The following is a 19,810-nucleotide window of genomic DNA, read 5'->3' on the forward strand; positions in this document are numbered from 1 at the left end:
GTGATGTTTGCACTGGCTGTCCTGAGCACACGGCGCCCTAGTGTGCAGCGCCCGTCCCTTCCTGGGCCTGGCGCCCCCAGAGAGCAGCATGCGGCAGGGCTGTTACAAAGGCGTTTAGTTTATTTTCCTCAGTGTCACTGATATTCTCATGGTTCACATTTCCCAGTGCGGCTCCTCTCCTTACAGTAGTTAATGTGCAATCTCACTTACGGGCCCGGGGAGTGGGGGGTCGGCCCAGGGCGGGGAGGGCGTTGGCACTTCACACGGACAGGGCGGGCGGTCTGTCCTGCGTGAAAGAGGCGGGTGAGTGGGCGGCCGGGGGAGGCGGAGGGGGGGGGGCCCACAGTCTTTTTTTTTTTTTTTTTTTGCGTTGGTTGGTGATTCTCCATTCGTGCTCCTCCCTGGGCTGCCCGGGGTGGGGGGGGACCATGCAGCTCAGAGCAGGGCGGGGCAGGGGAGGGAGAGAAGGAGAAGCAGCAGGCCGCCCAGAAGGTGGGGAGGGCAGGGCGGGAGGGGCGCAGGGGTGGCTCCTGGGGTAAGGCACAACCCTGTCTTTGGCTCTCCTGGTGAGGAGTTTCCTCCCCGGCACCCCTGCCCAGCCCCTCCCCCCCCCCCAACACAGTCCCGGGAGCCAGGGGCACCTCCTGGGGTCCCTGAAACGAGGGGCTCTGCCACCCAACCCAGTGCTGCAGGGGCTTGGAGGAGGGACAGGGGCAAGCCCCACCCGAGGACAAGGCAGGGAGGGGCTGGGCAGGGGCCTGTCCAGGACAAAGGGGTGGGGAGGGAGAAGACCCCAGTCCCAGAGAGCTGGCCCCTGCTAAGGCCTGGAAGGAGGGGAGCGCCTGGGGACTCCTTCCTTGTGGGGTCTGGCTGGAGCCCCAGCCCGCCCCTCGGCCTCGGCCGGCCCGGCAGCTTGCCAAGTGACCAGGATATTGTGCTTTGGGATAGACGCTGGGGTGGGATGTCAAAGCCAGGACAAGGGCGTGGGGGAGGTGCGACTAAGGTGCTTGTGCTTTAGCTGGGGCGTCGACTCCCCCCATACACTGGGCCGGCTGAGGGCTAAGGTGCAGGGGCCAGGCCAGGAAAGTGGGATGCCAGGACCCCAGCCAGACCAGACGCCCCCCCACCCCCACAAAAAGATGTCAGGAGGGGACCCCTTCACAGACGGGTGGGGGCTGCTGGAGGGGGTGGGGGAGACCTCTGAGTCAGATTCCAAGGGTTGGGGCTGACCCCCACCCCACCTCCCACAATCCCCCTGCCTCTGGAGAGGCTGCCGGAAGCAATGGGCTGGTCAGATTGGGGAGAAGGCGGCGAGAGGCAGTGGGGACAGGGCTAGAGGGAAAGGTGAAATTGTAAAGGACACCCAGTGTGGGGGGACAGGGAGTAAAAAAAAGAACCCTCCACAGAGTTCACATGTAAAACTCAAAAAAACACAACCCCCTCGCGCTGGGCGAGGACAGAAAGAGGAATGGTTAGAGAAAATTCTGCAAACTGCTAACAATGGAAGTGGGCCCTGCCTTGTCCCCAGAAGCTGGGCTCAGCCAAGAGGCCAAGGCCAGGCGCCCCCCCCTCCCCTTCAAATGGAGCCCCGCTGGGGAACAGAGGAGCAAGGGAGGAGCTGGTCAGACCCACAGGAGCCTGAGCAGAGGCCTGGCCGGGTCCCCACCTCAGAAATGCGCACCCACACTCCACACTCACGCACGCATTCAGCCTGCCCCCATCCCCCACCCCGTCCTGCCTGCCGCGTCCCCTGGGGACTGAAGGGGACATCAGACAGTCCCGTTGGTTTGAAAAATAAAAGGAATCTTATACTTCAATATTTCATTAGCTAAAAAAATGCTTTAAAAAGTATGTACAGGGGGTGGGGGCAGCGTGGGATGTGGGGGTGGGGGTGGGGAGGGCAGCAGCCCCCCAGCCTGCTCCCCCGGCTGCTAGCCCTGGCCCTACTGCCTCGCATATCCATTTGTTTAAAAGCAAAACTTCTACACACACACACACACACACACACACACACACACACACACACACACACACTTCTGTGAGCCCAGGAAACCTCTCGTTCTATTCGCAGAAACCCTCGGTCTTTCCCCAAGAGCCTCCCACTCGGGACCTGCCCCACTCAGGCCCCAGGGGAAAAGTGGGGGCAACAGAGGTGGGCACAGGGTGGGGAGAGAGAGGGGCGCCGGGCCCGCCACTGCCCACCACCTTAGATCAGTTATGAAGTTTCTCTGAGCCTCAGTTTCCTCAGCTGTGAAATGGGCAGTCCCCTCAGCCTCGCCTACCCCAGCCCCCAGGCGCAGGGGCAGACGAGGGAGACAGGAAGGCGCTTTTGGAAACATGGAAGCACTGGGAGGTGGTGGCAGGAGGGGTCCTGAGAACCCTGGGGCCCCTGCAAGTCCCAAGAGGTTGCAGCGAGGGGCCCAGGGCCTGGGGAGGGAGCCTTCCTGAGCCCCCCAGGCCGGCCCCTCCCCGCCTGGCCTGGTGAGTGGGGAGACCACTGCTAGGGGTTAGGAGAGGGGGAGCAGGAGCCCCCCTGACGGCGCCCGAGTGTGCTAGGGAAGGCAGTGCAGAGCTCGCACCGGCCGCTGCCCTCTCCCAGCCCGCTCGGATTGGGGTCAGAGAGTGGGATGGGGAGGCAGAGGGGCTGGGAGCATGCAGCGCCCCCCGCGGGTCCTGGGGAGGGACAGACAGTAGCTCGTGACCAAGATGGTAGGTGGGCGTGATCGGGTGGGTGGGGGGGGGGGGCGGGGGGGAGTGTGACGGCCCCGCGGGGAGGGTCCGGTGGTAGTTACTGGAGGGCCTCGGCCGAGGGGCCGGCCTCGCCGTCGTGGCTGGCCGTCTCGAAGCTGTGCTCCACGCCCATCATGTCCGGCTCGATCTTGCCCGTGTCGCTGATGAAGGTGGTGTAGGCATCGCCCTCCGCCATGAGCACCTTGAGCTTGGGGATCCAGCTCTTCCGCACGACGCGGCGGGCGTTGGTGCACATGTCAGCTGCGATGGCGTTCATCTCACTCTCCTTGAAGTTGGGAGCAAAGTTCTGGCAGTAGTCTGCGAGGGCACAGACAGAGCGGGGCTCAGGCAGAGTGTGGCCCCGGCCGCTCACACTGCCAGCAGCCACGCGGCCACGCTGCTCCTTGATTCCCAAACACACACCCAGGGCAGCCCCGAACCCCCCCTCAGAGGTGGCGGAACGGAGGAACCCGCGAGCCACGACGTCAGTTGACCCCACGCCTGACTGGGCTCGGCCATGTGTGGGGTTTGAGAGGATGGCCCAGGGCTCTTGAAAAGTCTGGGTCATTTGCCAGAATTTAGGAACTGCGAGATTCCACACGAAAACCCAGACTTCTCTCCCGACAGCTGGCTGGGGCCTGGCTGCTTCACCACTCCCATGACTCCCCGAGGACCCCTCCCCCCGCACTCCCACCCCCACAGCTGACACAGGCTGACCTTCAGGGCCCCCCGCCCCTCACTACGGGGAAATCTCTATCCAGTCACAGCCTTCTTCCCCACAGGCCTGGATTGAGCCTCAGAATCTTGACCCCCAAACCCCACCCATCTATCAGGGCCAAGGCGGAAGAGGACCATCCGCCTGCCCCGGGCCTCGCCCCTCCAGAGACTCACACTTGACAGCGTGAAGGACGCGACTGTCCAGCGGTTTGCGGCTGGGGTTGTTGGAGGAAGAGCGGATGCCGGTGCCACAGCTGTTGGCCAGCGTGTTCCTGGGGTGGAGGGCACGGAGGAGGGGAGTCAGGCCGCCCGTGGCAGGGGGTATGGGGCGGCCCCCCTCCCCTCCAGCCGGGCTCTGCGAGGGCCTCACCGGTCAAAGAAGGAGGCCAGGAGGCGCCGCAGCAGGACCTTGTGCCGCGTGCCCGCGCTGACGTGGCAGTTCATGAGCTGTGCCCTCGTGATGTACACATTGGTGCCTGGAGTGGGGAGCAGGAGGGTGGCCGGGGGGCCCCAAACTGCCACGTTCCCCACTTGGCCGGGCCCCGGCCTGGGCCCGGCCAAGACGCTCCCTGACAACTCGCCCCGGCGTGGCCTCGTCAGCGGTCAGGCGAGGACAGATGGTGGTGCCGCTGTGCACGGGGCACCTAGAACATGCCGGGCCCTGCTTGCACACGGGGGGCTTTTGCCCACACAACCACCTGGGCATCAAAAAGAACAGGCAGTGGAAGCTCACGCCAAGGCACCCTGCCTCCAAGAGCCGAGATTCTTAGCCACCGTATCAGGTAACCCCCAAACCACCCTAAGAAGCCGCTCATTTACCCGCGTGGCCAACAGTGCCGACCCACAATTATACCAGCCTCTGGGGCAGAAGCCTGGAGGCCGGCCTTTGGGACGAATCGACACCAAGGGGTGTCAGCTGCCCCAAGACATGGCCAGCGGTGGCAGCGGGGCTGGAGTCAGATCCCAAGTGTGGCTCCTAAACACCGGGCCAGGGGCGCTGGCTCAGAGGGCAGACATGGGGGAGGAAAGGGGGGTTCTGGGGAGGAAGTGACGCTGGCCCACCTGTCACCAGCTCCAGCTTCTCGGAGGGGTCCCCCTCGTCGTAGAGCTTGGGGTGGCAGCGGTTGCCGATCTGGTTGATGAGCTCGGCCGGGAGAGACGCCAGGTCTTGCCTCACCCGGATGCGATTCCGGGACTCGGGGGCCACCTGCTCAGGGAGGGCCTCCACCTTCTCGGCTTCGGGGGCAGAGAGCAGCACGTGTCGGGGACCGGGGCTGGGGCGGGGGCGGGGACTGGGGCGGGAGGGCAGGGCAGGCACCTCACCTGTCTGGCCGACGTTCATCATGCTGTACATGGTGTACATGTTGCAGATCTGCCGGTACTGCTCGTCCGTGCCCTCCTCGCCTGCATCCTCCTCCTCATCCTCCTCGTTGTGGTAGGAGCCGGGGCTGTCGCTGGTATAGGCACTCGAGGTGCCTGGGCTGGTCCGCTCTGACGTGCTGGGCCCGCTCACCACGCCCCCTGCCGCCACCGCCGCCGCTGCCGCCCCCCCAGCCGGTTGCCCGGTGCCGGCCCCCGCCGCCGCCGCCGCCGCCACGGCCACCCCGGTGGGCTGTGCCGCCGCCACCACCGGGGCCTGCTGGGGCGGCCGGTTGGCAGCCAGGTCTGGCGTGGAGAACTTGGCCATCTTGCGGCTGCCGTTGCCACCGCCACTGCCGCCGCTGTCCCACAGCCGCTTGGCCACGGGCGTGCACTGCACGGAGTCCGACTCCTGCTGCTCCGTCTTGACGCGGGACACGAGGGGCAGCGGGGTGCCACAGGCCGGCCAGCTCGACGTCTGGGCCACGGGGCTCTGGGGCTCGGACGATGGGGCCTCCTCAGCGTGCAGGCCCTGGGAGTCGCAGCTGGGGGAGCTCACCTTGAGGAAGAACTCGGTGCCCTTCTCCATGATCTCCTGGATCTGCAGGAAGCCGGCCGTGTACATGAGCAGGAACTGGTCCCCCACGTTCATGCTCAGCCGGCCTGTGTAGCAGAAGCTGAGGATCCGCTGGAAGGACTGGGGCTGCACGGCAGCCGGTAGCTCCACCACCGCGCTCCGGCTGCTGTTGAACAGGTCCCGGAAGTAGGAGCTGCTGGCGGCCAGCACGGCCCGGTGGGCCTTAAAGGCGTGGCCCTTGACCACCACGGACACGTCACAGTACAGGCCCTGCAGCCGCTGCTCGTTCAGACACTCCAGAATGCTGTTGCCGAAGTTCGGGATCTCCATCTGCAGGGTCTGGGCCATGGCGGCAGCTGCGCGGGGTTGGGGGGAGGGACAGGGAGAGACAGACGGAGGGACGGGGTCAGGCAGCAGACTCAGCCCTCCTCTCGTGAACCTCACCTGCTACAGGGAGGCACGTGGGAGCAGCATCCACAGGGTGGACTCGGCCGCGGTTGTGAGAATCACCGGGAGCCACCCACGCCTTCAGTCCCGGCACAGACTTGCCTCCATGACAGACTGTCAGATCAGTTATGTCAGCCACAGGCCCTGGGTGGGGGGTGGGACGTGCTGGCCGTCCCTTGCAGACAGGAGGGCAAACGCACACTTACACGTATGTGCCTGAATTTGAAATGAGCGAACACAGTGAGCGTCTGTGAGCATTAAGCATCACCAGCACGACACACACAGATAGGGCAACCCCTAGCGAAGGGCACTGGCGTCAAAACACCAAGAGGCCAGGGTTGTCTGGTTTTTCACACTGCGCCCACAGGGCTGAGCACGTGACCCCCAATCACTGTTTGATGAATGAATGAATAACCTACTCAAGAAACCCCGAAAGCGCACGAGAACATCACTAGTCGTCAGGGTAACTACGCGAGCCCAAACCACAGCGAAACACCATTTCATACCAATGGGGCTGGATGGAATAAAAAAGACAGACAAGTGTTGGCAAGGATGAGATCGGAATCCTCCTACGCTGCTGGTGGGGATGCAAAATGGTGCAGTTGCTATGGAAAAAGTCTGGCAGCTCCTCAAATGATTAAACACGGAGTTACCATATGACCCAGCAATTCCATTCCTTAGAATTATACCCAAGAGAAACAAACACCTAGATCCACAGAAAATCCTGTGCACTGTTCACAATCGCCAAAAAGGTGGAAACCCAAATGTCCATCAACTGATGAGTGGATACATAAAATATGGTCCAGTCATACAACGGAATATTATTCAGCCATATAAAGGAACAAACACGGATACAGGCTAGGATATGGGTGAACCTTGAAAACATTATGCTGAATGCAAGAAGGCCGACAAAAGACCTGTGTATTATATGATTTTATGTATGGATGGGTTCTTTCATTTACTTATTTAGCTAAAAGATCAGAAGTAATCTCTACACCCAACGTGGGGCTCGAATCCACAAAACTGAGATCAAGAGTCACGGGCTCTGCTGACTGAGCCAGCCAGGCACTCTTATATGATCCCATGTATACAGATCTCCAAAACAGGCAAATTCAGAGCTGGCAAGGTGGGGGGGTGGTGAGCAGAAGAATGCAGTGTTTCTTCTTGCCGTAATGTAAAATGGGCTAAAATTGTGGTGATGTGTGCACAACTCTGAATAAGCAATTGTGATCTTTGAATAACATAGGTCTGAACTGTGTGGGTCCACTTATACGCAGAATTTCTTCAATACGGTTCAGTACCATAAATGTTATTTTCTCTGCCTTATGATTTTATTTTAAGTAATCACTATGCCCAAGTAGTGGGGCTCAGACTCATGACCCAGAGATCAAGAGTCGCATGCTCCTCTGACAGAGCCAGCCAGGTGCCCCTTCCTTATGATTTTCTTGGTTAACATTTTTTTTCTCTAGCTTACTTTATTGTAAGAACACAGTAGGGGCGCCTAGGTGGCTTAGTCAGTTAAGCGTCCAACTTCAGCTCAGGTCATGATCTCCCGTTCATGGGTTTGAGCCCCCGCATCTGGTTCTGTGCTGACAGCTCAGAGCCTGGAGCCTGCTTTGGATTCTGTGTCTCCCTCTCTGCACCTCCCAGACTCACTCTCTCTCTCAAAAATAAAATAAACACTAAGAAAAAAAAAAAAAAGAACATACTATAGAATACTTATACAAAGTATGTGTTAATTGACTGTTTTCATTATCGGTAAGGCTTCCGGCCAACAGTAGGGTGTTAAGTTTTTGGGGAGTCAAAGATTATGCATGGGCTTTCGACTTTGCACGCCCCCCGCCCCCATCTCAACTCGTTGTTCAAGGGTCACCTGTAGTGAAAACCATGGAGTTGTACACTTTAAATGAACTTCATGGTATGTGTATCTCAATAAAGCTCAAATGAAGAAATAAGAATCCACAGGACCAGTTTCTTCTGGGCAGAAGACATGAGAAACTTGCCACGAACACTCCTGAGTCTTGAATTTTGAACCTGGTGATCGTATTACACCTACTTACAAAAATAGGTAATATTTTAAAAGACGTAAAATGTGTGAAATCGTAGCATACACATCTGATTTGTGAAAATTAACCCCAAAGTGCTAGAGGGGGATAGAAATGCCAATTTAAGAAACTGTGGCCCTTCTCAGGGAGGCCCAGGCACCTCTCAAATGGGAACTTCTGCATCACAGCCGATTCCATCAGTGCACATTCCAGCACATTCCAACCCAGAACTGGTGGGGTGGGATGGGCATGTCCAGTACTCTAAGGGCACTCATAAAAGGGCATTGAAGGACAAGGCGGCTTTATAACTGTACCCATGGTAAAAGTGAGTCCCCTGCAATTCTATGGAATATAGAAGGCAGTGGTCCTGAACGGGCTGGGTGAGTGTGAGAAGAGTCCAGCCCGTGAGAAGGAAGAAAGTCGGTGCGCAAAGGCCCTGGGGCAGGTACCAACTAGAGCCCCCAGCTGTTTCCCCTCATTCTCAGATTAGCTCGCCTGCTTCTTTCACATTTTTCATCCACTAGCGAGTCCATTCTGAGCTGCTTCCACGGGCTGAACCCTGGGACACAGTGGAACTGTGGTAACACCAGGTACCAAGAGGGCAACAGAAGCAGCCACGTGCCCATGGCAAGTCCTGGCTCCAGAACCAACTTGTTCCTGAAGGCAGGAACTCCGAATCTCTGCTTCTCCATTTGGAAACAGATGTTGGTCAAGGCCAACCCGATTGTGCAAATCCAGTGTGCATTCACTAAGCTGCTACATGTGGTGGACCCTGAGGGAGACCCTGGCAGGCCCTGCCCCTCCCAGCACCCGGGCCACCCAAGAGCTGACAGCTGGTGACCTACAGGAGTTCTCTGAATGCTCTTAGCAAACCCACGGGGCTGATTTCATACTCCCAGTTTTCAGACGGGAAAACTGAGGCCACGGGGGGATGTTAAAAACAGTCTCAAGGTCATCGCTGAGGAAACAGTAGGGACAAGATTCAAATCAGGGTCTCTGAGGGCACTGAAACTTGTGATTTCCCTTAGCTATGCCCTCTGCTTCCTCGTCCTCATCAAAATCACTGTCACCCCCAGGAAAAACAATTTAAGGCAATCCCGGGGGGGAGACAGGGACAGGGACTCCACCGTCAGAAGGCAGCACCTTCCTTCAGGAGTTCAAACTCAATACCAGATGGGCTAGGAGCTGGCCCTGTGTGTGTGGATAAGAGAGACTGAGGCACCAAGTGGAGGCAAAGGACGCAGCCCATAGAGCCCGCTCCAGGGGCCTGGCACCCCCAACCCAATTCCCAAGGCTGCCAAAATGAAGCTACCCCAGGTACTGGGGCCCAAGTGACCAAAGCCAAGGGGGTCAAGGGTGAGGCCAGCTCCCTCAACAGGATCACTAGACTCCCAGTTGGGAAGGCTCTCACGGTAAGGGGAAGGACCAAGGCAGGAGAGGCCTGCAGTGGAGTCCAACCCCAGACCTGGGTTCCATTGCTAGGCCCTCCCCTCTGTGCCTTGGTTTGTTCATCTGCAAAATGGAGACTCACTCATCCAACCCACCCTGATAAACTGCAAGGCGCGAGGGACACAGCCCTAAAGGAGACTGGTTATTTCCACGTGCAGTTGTCTAGCGGGAAGACACCGGGAGTGACACATTTACCGCCAGGGTGAGTGTGTCAGAGGGGCTGGGCTGACTCTGGGAGTGAGGTGAAGACAGGGGGACAGAGGGCCACCAAGTCTCGGGCAGGAAGGAGCGAGGTGCAGTCAGAAGACCCCCCAGGAGGCCAGCAGCAGCTTGAGGCGAGTGCAGGGGCAACGGGGCTGCTGGGAAAGGGGTGGGACGGGGGGGCCCTGGTCTGGTGAGGGGAAGTGTTTCCGCGGGAGCAGTGGGAAGCTTGGAGCAAGGGAGACACAGGCCCAGACCGCCTTCAGGAGAACTCCCAACCAAAACAGGGGAGACACCGAGGGCTGGGCCAGTGGTGGGGCAGGTGGCAGTGGGGCAGCCACAGAGAGAGGATGGTCAGACTCAGGAGTGAGTGGCTAGGAGGAGGGAGCACCAAGGCGAGAATAAATGCCTCCAGTCTGGGACGCGGCAGCTGCTGGGGGAGGTGCTGCATCCCAGGGCTGCAGAAGAAATTCTGGGGGGGGTTCTCCTAACGGTGGTGTGCCAGTTGCTGCTAAGGGCACAAGGACCGCCCCGCTTCACAGGTGAGGACTGAAGCGCGGCCCTGCCCCTCCCGAGGCGGCTGGACTCGAGGGCCTGACCCCTCACCGGGAACCGGCACCGGATGGCAGCTCAGCTCGGGGAAAGCTCAGCAACGAGAGTGCTGAGGTCCCTGGGGTGACAGCGAGAACACACACAGGGAGGCGCTCCCAAAGGCGAGAACCAACCTGACATTCAGGCTGGGGTCCCCCAGGCCTTGTGAACCCCAGCCTCACAGCCCAGCTCCCAGGGCTTTGACGCCTTAACCATTTGGCAGGGGGAGGCAATTAGTGCCAACGGCTCAACCAGTCAATGCACAGGAACCCCCTCCACGGTGCGGGGGAGTGGGGTGGCAGGGCTTGAGATGCAGAGACCCTGTGTGGCCTTGCTGTCCCTGCAAGGGCAGCGAAAGGCGAGGGCTTGGCTGGTTTTAGAAGCATAGGTCACCCCCAGGCTCCCCTCCTTCCCTCCCTGGGCAAATGCCCCAATCCAGTCCTCTGGACTCAGAAAGAACGGCTGTCCTGGCTCTCCCTGAAGCCCCTTAGCCACACTAGCCCTGTGAGGGGAGGGACCACGGAGCACGACGGGCTCCCAGAAAACAGGTCTATAGTACCTGCTGCCTAGGCAGTGGTGATGGAGTCAAGAGTCGGGGGTTTCTAAGCCATCCAGCAGTCCTGTCCCCGCCAAGCACACTGCATGGCTCTCCCACCCGCGCCAGGCGTCTGTCCCGGCTGTGCACCCTGCCAGCAGAACCCTTTCCCTCCCACTGCCCACATCTTCCTCTCCCACTGTTACCCCCTGGCTCTGAGAATTCTCCAGACTGGAGAAGATGCCCTTCTTCTGCACACTCTCCCCGGCTCCCACACGCAGAGCCCTAATGCTTACCTCTGAGAAAACTAAATCCCACTCGACTAGAGAATCCTTAAGGGCAGAAGACCTCACAATGTGGCATATTAGCCTGCCCATCTTCTGGGGTCCCCAGACTTCCCCCCGAAGGAAGGGGCGGCTCCCAGCCCTATGCAGGGCCAAGGGGACCCTCCCAGCATCGCTAGTGTCCTGGCCCCAAACACGAGCAGGTCTCCCAGTGAGATGCAAGGGCCCAGCACTCCGTTTCCATGACCTCCCAAGTCACTCAACAAATATTTGCCAAGCGCCTGCCTGGGGCATGAAGTGCCTGGGAGCCCGGGGCAGGCCATGAGCGAGACAAGGCCTGCCTCCAGGGCTCATGGTCCAACAGGGAACGTGGTCTTACATCCAGAGTTCCACAGATCAACGTGCCGCATGTGCGGGCCTCTAACATTACAGCTGACATATTAGAGCGGGGACGGAGGGGGGGGGGCAGATAGAACGAGGCGGTGGTGGAATGGGAGCATAGCCCTCAACGTACAGGGAGACCATGCAGAGTCCTGAGAGAGAAGCAGGCACAGTCCTTCCAGAAAGTGAAGGTAAATGAAGGCTGGTGCTGGGCCCAATCCTTGGTTAGTTTCTCTCTTCCCAGGGATTGAACCCAGACCGAGGGCTCTGCTCTGGACCCAACTGTGCCTCCTCGCCCCAATTCATGGGTTGAACTCTTACCCCCCAACACGTCTGTATTTGGAGATGCAGTCTTTAGGAGGTAATTAAGATTAAACAAGGGCCTAAGAGTGGGAGCCCTGATCTGCTAGGACCGGTGAGTCTTAGAGAAGGGAGAGATTTCTCTCTCTGTAAGGACACACACCAAGGCCGTGTGGGCACATCTGGTCTTGGACTTCCAGGCTCCAGAAGCGGGAGCCATGTCTGTTGTTTTAGCCACCCCGTCTCTGGCGTGTTGTTATGGCAAGCTGGTTCAAGACAGGCTTGAAGTAGCATCCTCTCGCCTACAACTCCCCCGTGGAGCCCCTGTCCTGGGCTTCCTATGGGTGCCAGACGTGTACATGTCCCAAATACTAACTTGACGTGCCTGCGGCCAAACCCCTCCCCACACCCCCAAGTCCGCCGGCCAAAGCTCTCACCAGCTCCAGCCTTCCTTGCTCAGGCCAACACCCTGATCTGACCCCCAAAACTCTTTCAAAACCTGTTCTCACCACCTGCTCTCGGGACTTCCTAGGATGCTGTCCCCGAGATAGCCACAGCTCGTCACACCTGCCCAGTCACTTATCTCAAACTCCCAAAGACAGAACCTCTCCCAACCCCAATTCCTTTGCTTCTCCTGCTTGATTTTTCCTCCTTGGTGCTTCCTACCATCTAGCTAGCTAGATGCGTCCTTGGCTTTGTGTCAGTTCCACCAGGGCAAGGTGCCTGCCTATCCGGTTTATACTGCAGTGTTCACTGCCCCCTAGGACCAGACAGGTACACAGTGGGTGTTCAATAGTTGTTTGTGGAGTGAAAAATTATTTCCGTTACTTCCAACCTAACTCCCCGTTTTGTTCCACATGAATGTGACCCAAACAGGGTGGGAGTCCCCAGGGCCAGTAATGGAGGGTGCCGCGCAGACCGGTGCCCCCCTCGGGCAGCCGCACCAGGCGGGTGGCCTGCAGTCAGGGTCCCGCTCTGAGCTCAGTGTCACTGCATTTTGGATTCCCACCAACTGTTCACACTACTGCCTGATCGTGCCGGGGTGCGGCAGGCTTGAACTGCAAGCGCTTGGGTGGCAGGGCGACTCCTGGGAGTGGAAACTGGCAGGGATTTGGAAAGGGAGCTCCAAACTCCCCAGGCAGCACAAGCTAGGGGTACAGATGTGCGCCATCACCAGGGACGGACTGTCCGTCTTCCCGGCTGACTTTCCAGGGAAGCTGTGAGCTGCCCGATGTAGTGCAAGCCAGTTCAGGGAAACCACCAACCCCAAGTGAAAGGACCAGAGGCCCGTGGAAAGCCCCACAGGACTTCAAGCAGCTCAGCAGGAGGTCAGAGTAAGGTGGGGGGAGGGGATATAACCCCAGGCTGCCGGAGCAGCCTTCCTGGCCCAGAGCCATTCTGACCCTCAGTAGGCGCCAACTGCAAAGCAGCTGAGGCAAACATTTGCTAATGAAGAACAAAGTGTTACCTGACTGTACAGATCTCTACTGCTGGCATTAAAAAAAAAAAAAAAAAAAAAGGACTTTATTATTATGTTTTTAGTAATCCCTACACCGAACACGGGGCTTGAACTCACAACCCCAAGATGAAGAGTCGCAGGCTTTTCCGACTGAGCCAGCGAGGCACCCCCCTACTGTTGGCATTTTTAAAGTAGGTGCACATCCCCCCCCCCCCCAACAAAAAAAGTGGCCATGATATCCACAGTGGGTGACAGGATTGTGACAGGGCATTAGTTGGCAAGTAGCATTTACATTGCCCCTACTGTGCACCTGCACAGGGCAAGGGCTCTGTTACACTTCTCTCTCTGGTTTCTGAGGAAGAAACAACTCTTCCCGCCATTTTCCAGGCGTAGAGAGCAAGGCCCAGAATTGCACCCAGGCCCTCTGGCTCCTGTCCCAGAATCGGAGGTAACAGTGGCTGAGGCTTCCTCACCACGGCTGGCCCATGCCAAGCTCGTCCCCCACGTGGTCCCATCGCTCCCCGAGGCACGCAGGCCACCGTGACTAGACCCATCCCATGGATGGGAAAACTGGGGCTCAGAGAGGCCAGAGCTGGGGCTCTTTATCTTCACTGGGTATGTCTTCTCCATAAATGGGATCTCGGGTGCCCTCTGAGGGCCAGGCTGCGTGGCGTTCCCGCCTCCCCTACAGGAGGACTTCTCCTTTGCCCAGCCTCCCCCAGCTACTCCCTCCCCTTCCCCCCTGCCACCTCTGGGAAATGAGCAGTCCAGTCCCACGCTTGCCCCAGGGTCTCCCTCTCTCCTCCCACTCTCCCTTCCTCCGCCCACAGCAGCAGCTCCTACAAGGAGACGGGCAGCAGCCCTACCCCCCACCCCAAGCCCACCTTTCGGAGTTACGCCCTAATCCCTGTGTGCCTTCAAACTTGGAGGAGGTGGTGGCAGGGACACAAAGGGTCGTGGAGGGAGTGTCACATGCTAAGGCCCTGAGGTGACGCTGGTGTAGCTAAGGCAGGAGGCCTGGAGGGCTGGAGGGCAGGTGGTTCCTGGGAAGGGGCCTGTCGAAAAGGGCTTGGAAGGCGACGCAGGACCTTGGCAGGGCTCAAGAATACGAATCTTGTTATTTTACACAAAGCGCAAAGCTTCCTGCTTAGAATTGTGCTTCCTTTCCTCTACACCGCCAGAAAACATCTCCCTGTAGCGGCGCTGACAGCCTGACATCAGTCTTCCCAACTCGAAAAGGGGCTAACAGCAGCAGCCACCTCCTGCGGCCATTCCAAGGACTGAACCAGCAAGCAATGCAGGCAGACTGGTGCTTACCCTGAGTCCGGGACCCGGTAACACCAGCTGTTATTAGCCACGTCCCCTCTGTTCCTCCCCCTAAGCCCCTCGCAGGGCTGTAAGGTCTCTGACAGCAGCGGCCACATCCTACACCCCCAGAACCTTATGCCATTTCATGATTAATCGAGCAGTACTTGCTGAGGGCTCCCTCCCTGCCCCAGTGCCTTCCCAGCATCATCAAACACCCCAGACAACACAGCGAGGATACCCGGACCTTGTGGCCACGGGGACCAGATCACTCTTTGGCGGGTGGGGGGGGGGGGGCCGGACGGACCATCCTATACATTACGTACGACGTTGAGCAGCATCCCGGACCTCTACGCTCAGTAGAGGCCAGTACCAGCCCCAGCTGTGACCACCAAACACGTCTCCAGACAGACATTTCCCAAACACCCCTTAAGAGGAGGCAGAATCATTCCTCACTGAGAACCACTGCTGCACAGGCATGCCTGCTTGTCCCCACTCATCAGAGGAGGACACAGGAGGTGCCCGAGGTCGCAACCTTTGCCCAGGGTCTCATGGCCAAGGAGGATGGCGCTGATGGAATCAGACTCTCCACTAGACCGTGGTTGCTCACCTTCAGCCACCCTCCGCCTAATTCAGAAAAGAGTCACAGTCCTCACAGAGGGCCCTTGGGTCTCGAAGGATGCTGAGACCTTCACCAAAGGAGGCGGCACAGGAGAGATGGGACGATGACCACAGGCAGGCACTGGGCACAACCTCTAACAGCCAGCCACCAGACCGGATTCACTTCACTGCAGCTCAGAGGGCTCTCCAGGGGGGACCCAGAGAGCAGAGGCAGGGAGACGGGCCTCCCCCGCACACCCCTGCTAGGCACAATGGGCGCCGAGGGCCTGGGGAAGGAGGAAAGGGATTGGGGTGATGAGGAGCCGGGAGGACCCCAAGAGGGAGCACAGGCTGTTCAAGCAGCGCTGCCTCGTCTTCAAGCCCAGGGGGGCTCGTCATCGCCTCAAACACAGGCTCCCTTCTCCATCAACCTGCTCTGGCACCGACACTGATGAACTCCGAGTCAACCTGGCTGGACCAACCCCCAACCCTCTTCAAACCCGCGCCTGCAGGCTGACCCCAACGACAGATCCTGCAAGACTGACAAAAACTCAGCTGTCCTCACAGCCTTGCTCGCTGGGGCTCCCCACTGGCTGGCCAGACTTTAAAAGGCCTGGAGGCAGGCCAAGGGGTCTGGACTTTCATCTGGGGGCAGCGGGGAGATCCAGGAGACCCTGCGACCCGGGTGCTTTTCTGTAAATGGCACTATGGCACTAAGGGTCTTCATTTCCACACTGGGGTCACCCCCCTCACTCCTTCCCTCACGAGGACAAGATATTTAGAGTACTTAGCAGGAGGCTGGCACATGCTCAATAAAGGCTTTCAATGTGCTGTCCCCTCTGCCCAGAACATTCGCTCCTCCCCTGCCCCAGCTTCCCTCACCAGGCCGATTTCTTCTTATTCAGGGCTCAGCTCTCCCACAAGCCGTGCCTGACCACCCAATTTGAAATTCTCCACTGTCCCCCCACCGGATCTGTTATTCAAGGCTGTTCCCCCACCCCCACCCCTAGCAGGCAGTCGACACCCTAGTGAAATAAAACTGTCCCAAGGGTCCCCTTACTTGTTGTACTTGCTAGTGTGGCCTCCTCTGGCACCCCAGGTCTGTGTGCCCCGAAGTCCGCACAGAAAGGCAGCCTTTGAGCACCTTCTCCTCTAGCTCCAGAGGCAGCTCAGAGCCACTGCCCTCCTCTGCCATCCACACACCACGGCCAGCCCCCACCAGTCGCTGGCCCCATTCCAGCCATGTGACCAGAGGTAGCCACCCCCGGCCTCAGTACCCAGCCCTGAGCCCCAGTCTGTGCCACAGCAGCCAGCCTCGGCCCAACCAGACAGGGAAAAGGCACCTTTAAGTGGGGCTGCCGGCCCAGTTCCTCCCGCTCCCAGAACCAGGAGGCTAGCCAGGGAGAGGAGGGCAGGGCCCAGGTGGGATGGGTTCGAGGAACTACAGGCCGACTGGGGGAAGGCGGGGAAGGAGGGTGACAACCCATCATTAAGCCCAGGCCCAGCTGATAACCACTCGACCCAGCAGTTTGTGCTCTTGCCTCAGGTGTGGAAGATCCCAGAACACACTGGTAACAATTAGCCCAGAGAGAGCAACGAACGCTGTGGACGTCTGACCGGGAACCAAAGAGGGGGAAAAAGACAAACCAGGCAAGCAGAGCTCCATGCAGCTCTGGAGCCAGGCTTCGTCCTCGAAACTGCCTCCCCGAGCCAGCCCACAGTTCCGTGACCCCTGACCTCTGGGCTCCCAGAAGGGAGCCGGGGGATGAGGTGTGACCAGGCCCCTGAGAAAGACGCTTCCACTGTTCCCGCCCCTGGAACGCCAGGAAAACTCTGTCCGCAAGGGCACGGATCCATTCCTTGGGAGGGCCAAGAGGAAACGCCCGGGCACAGAAGCCCCGCCAGGGAATCCCAACAGCAGAGCTCCTCCAGCCATGCCCCTCAAAAGCCAGCTGGGGAGACTGTGGGTTTGAGCCCAGGGCCCGTCAGTCCCAATCTGCCACTGTCTAGCTGTGTGGCCTGGAGCAAGCCACCCGAAGCCTGAGCTTCCTCCCATCATGGAGAAGGCGGAAGCGGATCCAGGGGTGGGCCGGCAACCAACGAGCTCATCCCAGGACCTGGCTCCAGAGGGCACCCCACAGGCAGAGCCCGGGGGCCAAGAGACCCGAAGGCCTGGGCCAGGGTGTAGACACCAGACTTGGTATCATCAGGAGCCTCTAAGACCCGATGAACAGAGCTTTATTCGCTCCCCTTCCAGTCCTTCACCCCTGGGGAGCTGGTGCCTGGGAGGCCATGGTATAAGACGGTGGGTGGCTGCGAGGTCCCATCGCCTGGGCTGGAGCCCCGAGGCTCTGCTCACAAAAAGTGGGGAAAGAATCTAGCACCCCAGGATACTCAGGTAAGGGCAGCTGGGCGGCCTCCCGGCAGATATACATGCCCAGCTAGGTGTTGCGGACTTCCCCAAGCTCTCCACCAAACACCCACCCGGTGGGCCAGCGCTTTGGAAGAGCCAGCAGAGACTTGCTCCAAGGGTAGGTCGGGGACCCAGAGCCCGAGAGGGATGAGGAAAAGAGGACACAGCCCAGGTCTGGCCCGGAGCGAACACCTGGTGGGGGAAGGGGTGGCGTGTGCCTTTGGATCGCACTAGTTTCTCGGGACGCCCCGTGTCTCCACTAGCCGAGCCCAAAGGCGCTGTTCCCCCCCCCCCCCCCCCGATCTCCTACAGTAGTTCTTCAACCTACCTGATGGCCCCCGGATCTGGCCTTCCCCCCGCCCCGCGCATCTCTCCAAGCCCTAACCTCATATGACCCCTGCAAACATCTCTGGGATCTCCTATCCGCCCCCACCCGAACTAACTCCGCCCACACCCACCCTGCCCCACTTCCTGGGCTTCTCCTCAGCCGCCCCCAGGCCTGTAACCTGACCCACCCACCTCCTCCGGCGCCCGGACACTACCTGCAGGTCGGCCCCTCCCCGCCCCCCCCCCCCCCGGGCCCTTTCCCTCCGGCCGCGCCGCTCTCCCTCCTCCCCCCACTCGGCCGGCCCAAAGCCCGACTCCTCCCCCCTCCCCCCCCCCCCCCCCCGCCCCGGCCTCCCCGGACGCCTCCTCACTTTTCTTCCTCCGGCCTTCCAACTTCCCGGGCCTCCGGCACCTGCCCGGGCACAGCTCCGAGCCCCCAGTCGCCGAGAGTGGGGGGGGGGGTTGGTCTGGGCCCGATCCCGCCACCCCCAAGCCCCACGGCCCGGCCCGGGACTGGACACTCAAGGCCGCTCGTGAGGGCCGGGCCTCTCCGCACTCGCCAGCCCGGGCAGAGTGCAGGCTGCGGACCCGGTTCCTTTTCTGTCGGAGGAGGCCCCCCCGGCCCTCCCCGCTCAGCCCTCAGCCGGCCCTCGGATGCCCTCGGGCCGCCCCGGAGAGAGGAGGCCGGAACCGGGCCTGGGGCGGGCCGCCTCACCTGCGCCGTGGCCGCGCTCCGGGGGCTCCCAGCGGGCTCCGCAGCGGCGGCTGGGGCCGGGCCTGGGCCCGGGGCGCGCCCCCCTGCGCCGGGGCCTCGGCCTCCGCCTCCGCGGCCTCCGCGGCCTCCGCCTCAGCAGCAGCGGCAGCCGCGGCGGCCATTCATTGTGGGCCAGGCCGCCCCAGCCGAGCGCCGAGCGAGCGCAAGCCGCGCCGCCGCCGCAACCCGGCCGGGGAGGAGCGGCCGCGGCCCCGCCCCCTGCCCGCCTCCGGCCCCGCCCCCGAGACGAGGCCAGCTGAGCGCCGAGCGCGCCCCTTCTCACCTCGGTTTTCTCCCTTCGCCCCTCAGGGTCCCCCGCCTGTTCCTTGATCTGCCGGAGAATTCGACTCCCGACCCCGCCACTTCCTAGTTCCGCGACCTTGGACAAGTCTCTTCGCCTTTTCGATCATTCGTTTCCTGTAAAACGAAAACAACAATGACTTCTATTTATTGTGCCTGGCACTGTTTTAGGCACTTAATGGGCATTATCTCTTTAAACGCCACAGTAACATTTTTAAGTAGAAATGACTACACACTTATACACCCTTCATAGAAAGAGAGGCACACAGAAATGAAAAATACCTACTGAAGATTACCAGCAAGTACGTGATGGAGGGTGCCAGGATTCAAACCCCGAATCAAGAATCGACGATGAAATTAATGCTTTCATGTTTATGCCACACCTGATTCTGTTCTAAGCATTTAACCTGCACTAAGTCGTTTAAAACTCACCACAACACAACAACGAACGTTAAAAAGTTATGTCCATTTTGCAAATGGGCAAACTTAAGCATAGATGGAGACAAGAACAAGTAGCAAGGCTAGCTGGGACTGGAATCCAGGCAGTGCAGGCCACTATGCTCCGCTCCCGTCCTACACAGTTAGAACCTACTGAGAACTTACTACGTAAGAGGGGATGCTTTGCACACTTTCCAGGCATTCTGTCCCTTAATTTTTGCTCTATATTAGAAGTTAGCATTCCTATTTAACAGGTAAGGAAAGTGAAGCCCAGAGAGTTTAAGTAAGTAACTTGCCAAGACCATGTGATAGGACTGGGATTCAAACTCAGTAAATCTGATTTCAGAGCCTTAATTATTCCTGCAGAGTGCCCTGAAATAATGTGCTTACAGCACTCAGTGCACAGAAGCCGATCAGTAGATGTTGAATTTCTCCGCTTACCGCCCCTTTTCTGAGCCTCACCTTCCTCATCCGTGAAATGGGGCGAGTGATGCGTCCCCTCCCAGGGGAGCCGACGTGATTAAGGCTATCCACACTACACTTTCCGAGCTTTCCGCCGTACATTTTGATCCCGGCCACCCACTGTAGGTAGCATCAC

At 59.5% G+C, this 19,810-nt stretch overlaps 1 protein-coding gene across 3 annotated transcripts; it reads right to left on the minus strand.

Annotated features, from left to right (window-relative positions):
• Positions 1 to 98: 98 nt before the first annotated feature.
• Positions 99 to 19,808, minus strand: NACC1 (nucleus accumbens associated 1). Of its 3 annotated transcripts, none has more exons than XR_015248511.1 (8): positions 19,675 to 19,808; positions 18,758 to 18,891; positions 4,771 to 5,739; positions 4,510 to 4,683; positions 3,818 to 3,923; positions 3,622 to 3,719; positions 770 to 3,048; positions 99 to 602 (listed from the first exon to the last, which is right to left on the minus strand). XR_015248511.1 is itself a non-coding variant. In XM_086698932.1 (8 exons), the coding sequence occupies exons 3-8, from the start codon at positions 5,729 to 5,731 to the stop codon at positions 190 to 192; spliced, it is 1,692 nt and encodes a 563-aa protein (XP_086555058.1). In that variant the 5' UTR covers positions 5,732 to 5,739; positions 18,758 to 18,891; positions 19,675 to 19,808; the 3' UTR covers positions 99 to 189. The 3 variants fall into 3 exon arrangements, 2 of the variants coding, with proteins under 2 accessions (XP_086555058.1, XP_086555059.1); XM_086698932.1 differs by having other exon boundaries at positions 99 to 286; positions 2,793 to 3,048; XM_086698933.1 differs by lacking the exons at positions 18,758 to 18,891; positions 19,675 to 19,808 and adding an exon at positions 18,436 to 18,632 and having other exon boundaries at positions 99 to 286; positions 2,793 to 3,048.
• Positions 19,809 to 19,810: the final 2 nt, after the last annotated feature.

The sequence above is a fragment of the Puma concolor genome, chromosome A2 (assembly GCF_028749965.1).
Source record: "Puma concolor isolate L17-30 chromosome A2, mPumCon1.1.hap2, whole genome shotgun sequence".
NCBI lineage: Eukaryota > Metazoa > Chordata > Mammalia > Carnivora > Felidae > Puma > Puma concolor.

What these genes read in the sequence shown, in the direction of transcription:
- NACC1 (XM_086698932.1), bottom strand. Translation starts at nt 5,731, where the DNA reads ATGGCCCAGACCCTGCAGATGGAGATCCCGAACTTCGGCAACAGCATT. An exon ending in GAAGCTGGAGCTGGTGACAG is followed by an intron (nt 3,924 to 4,509) that starts GTGGGCCAGCGT and finishes TCCCCACTCCAG; the next exon opens with GCACCAATGTGTACATCACG. An exon ending in CTGGCCTCCTTCTTTGACCG is followed by an intron (nt 3,720 to 3,817) that starts GTGAGGCCCTCG and finishes CCTCCACCCCAG; the next exon opens with GAACACGCTGGCCAACAGCT.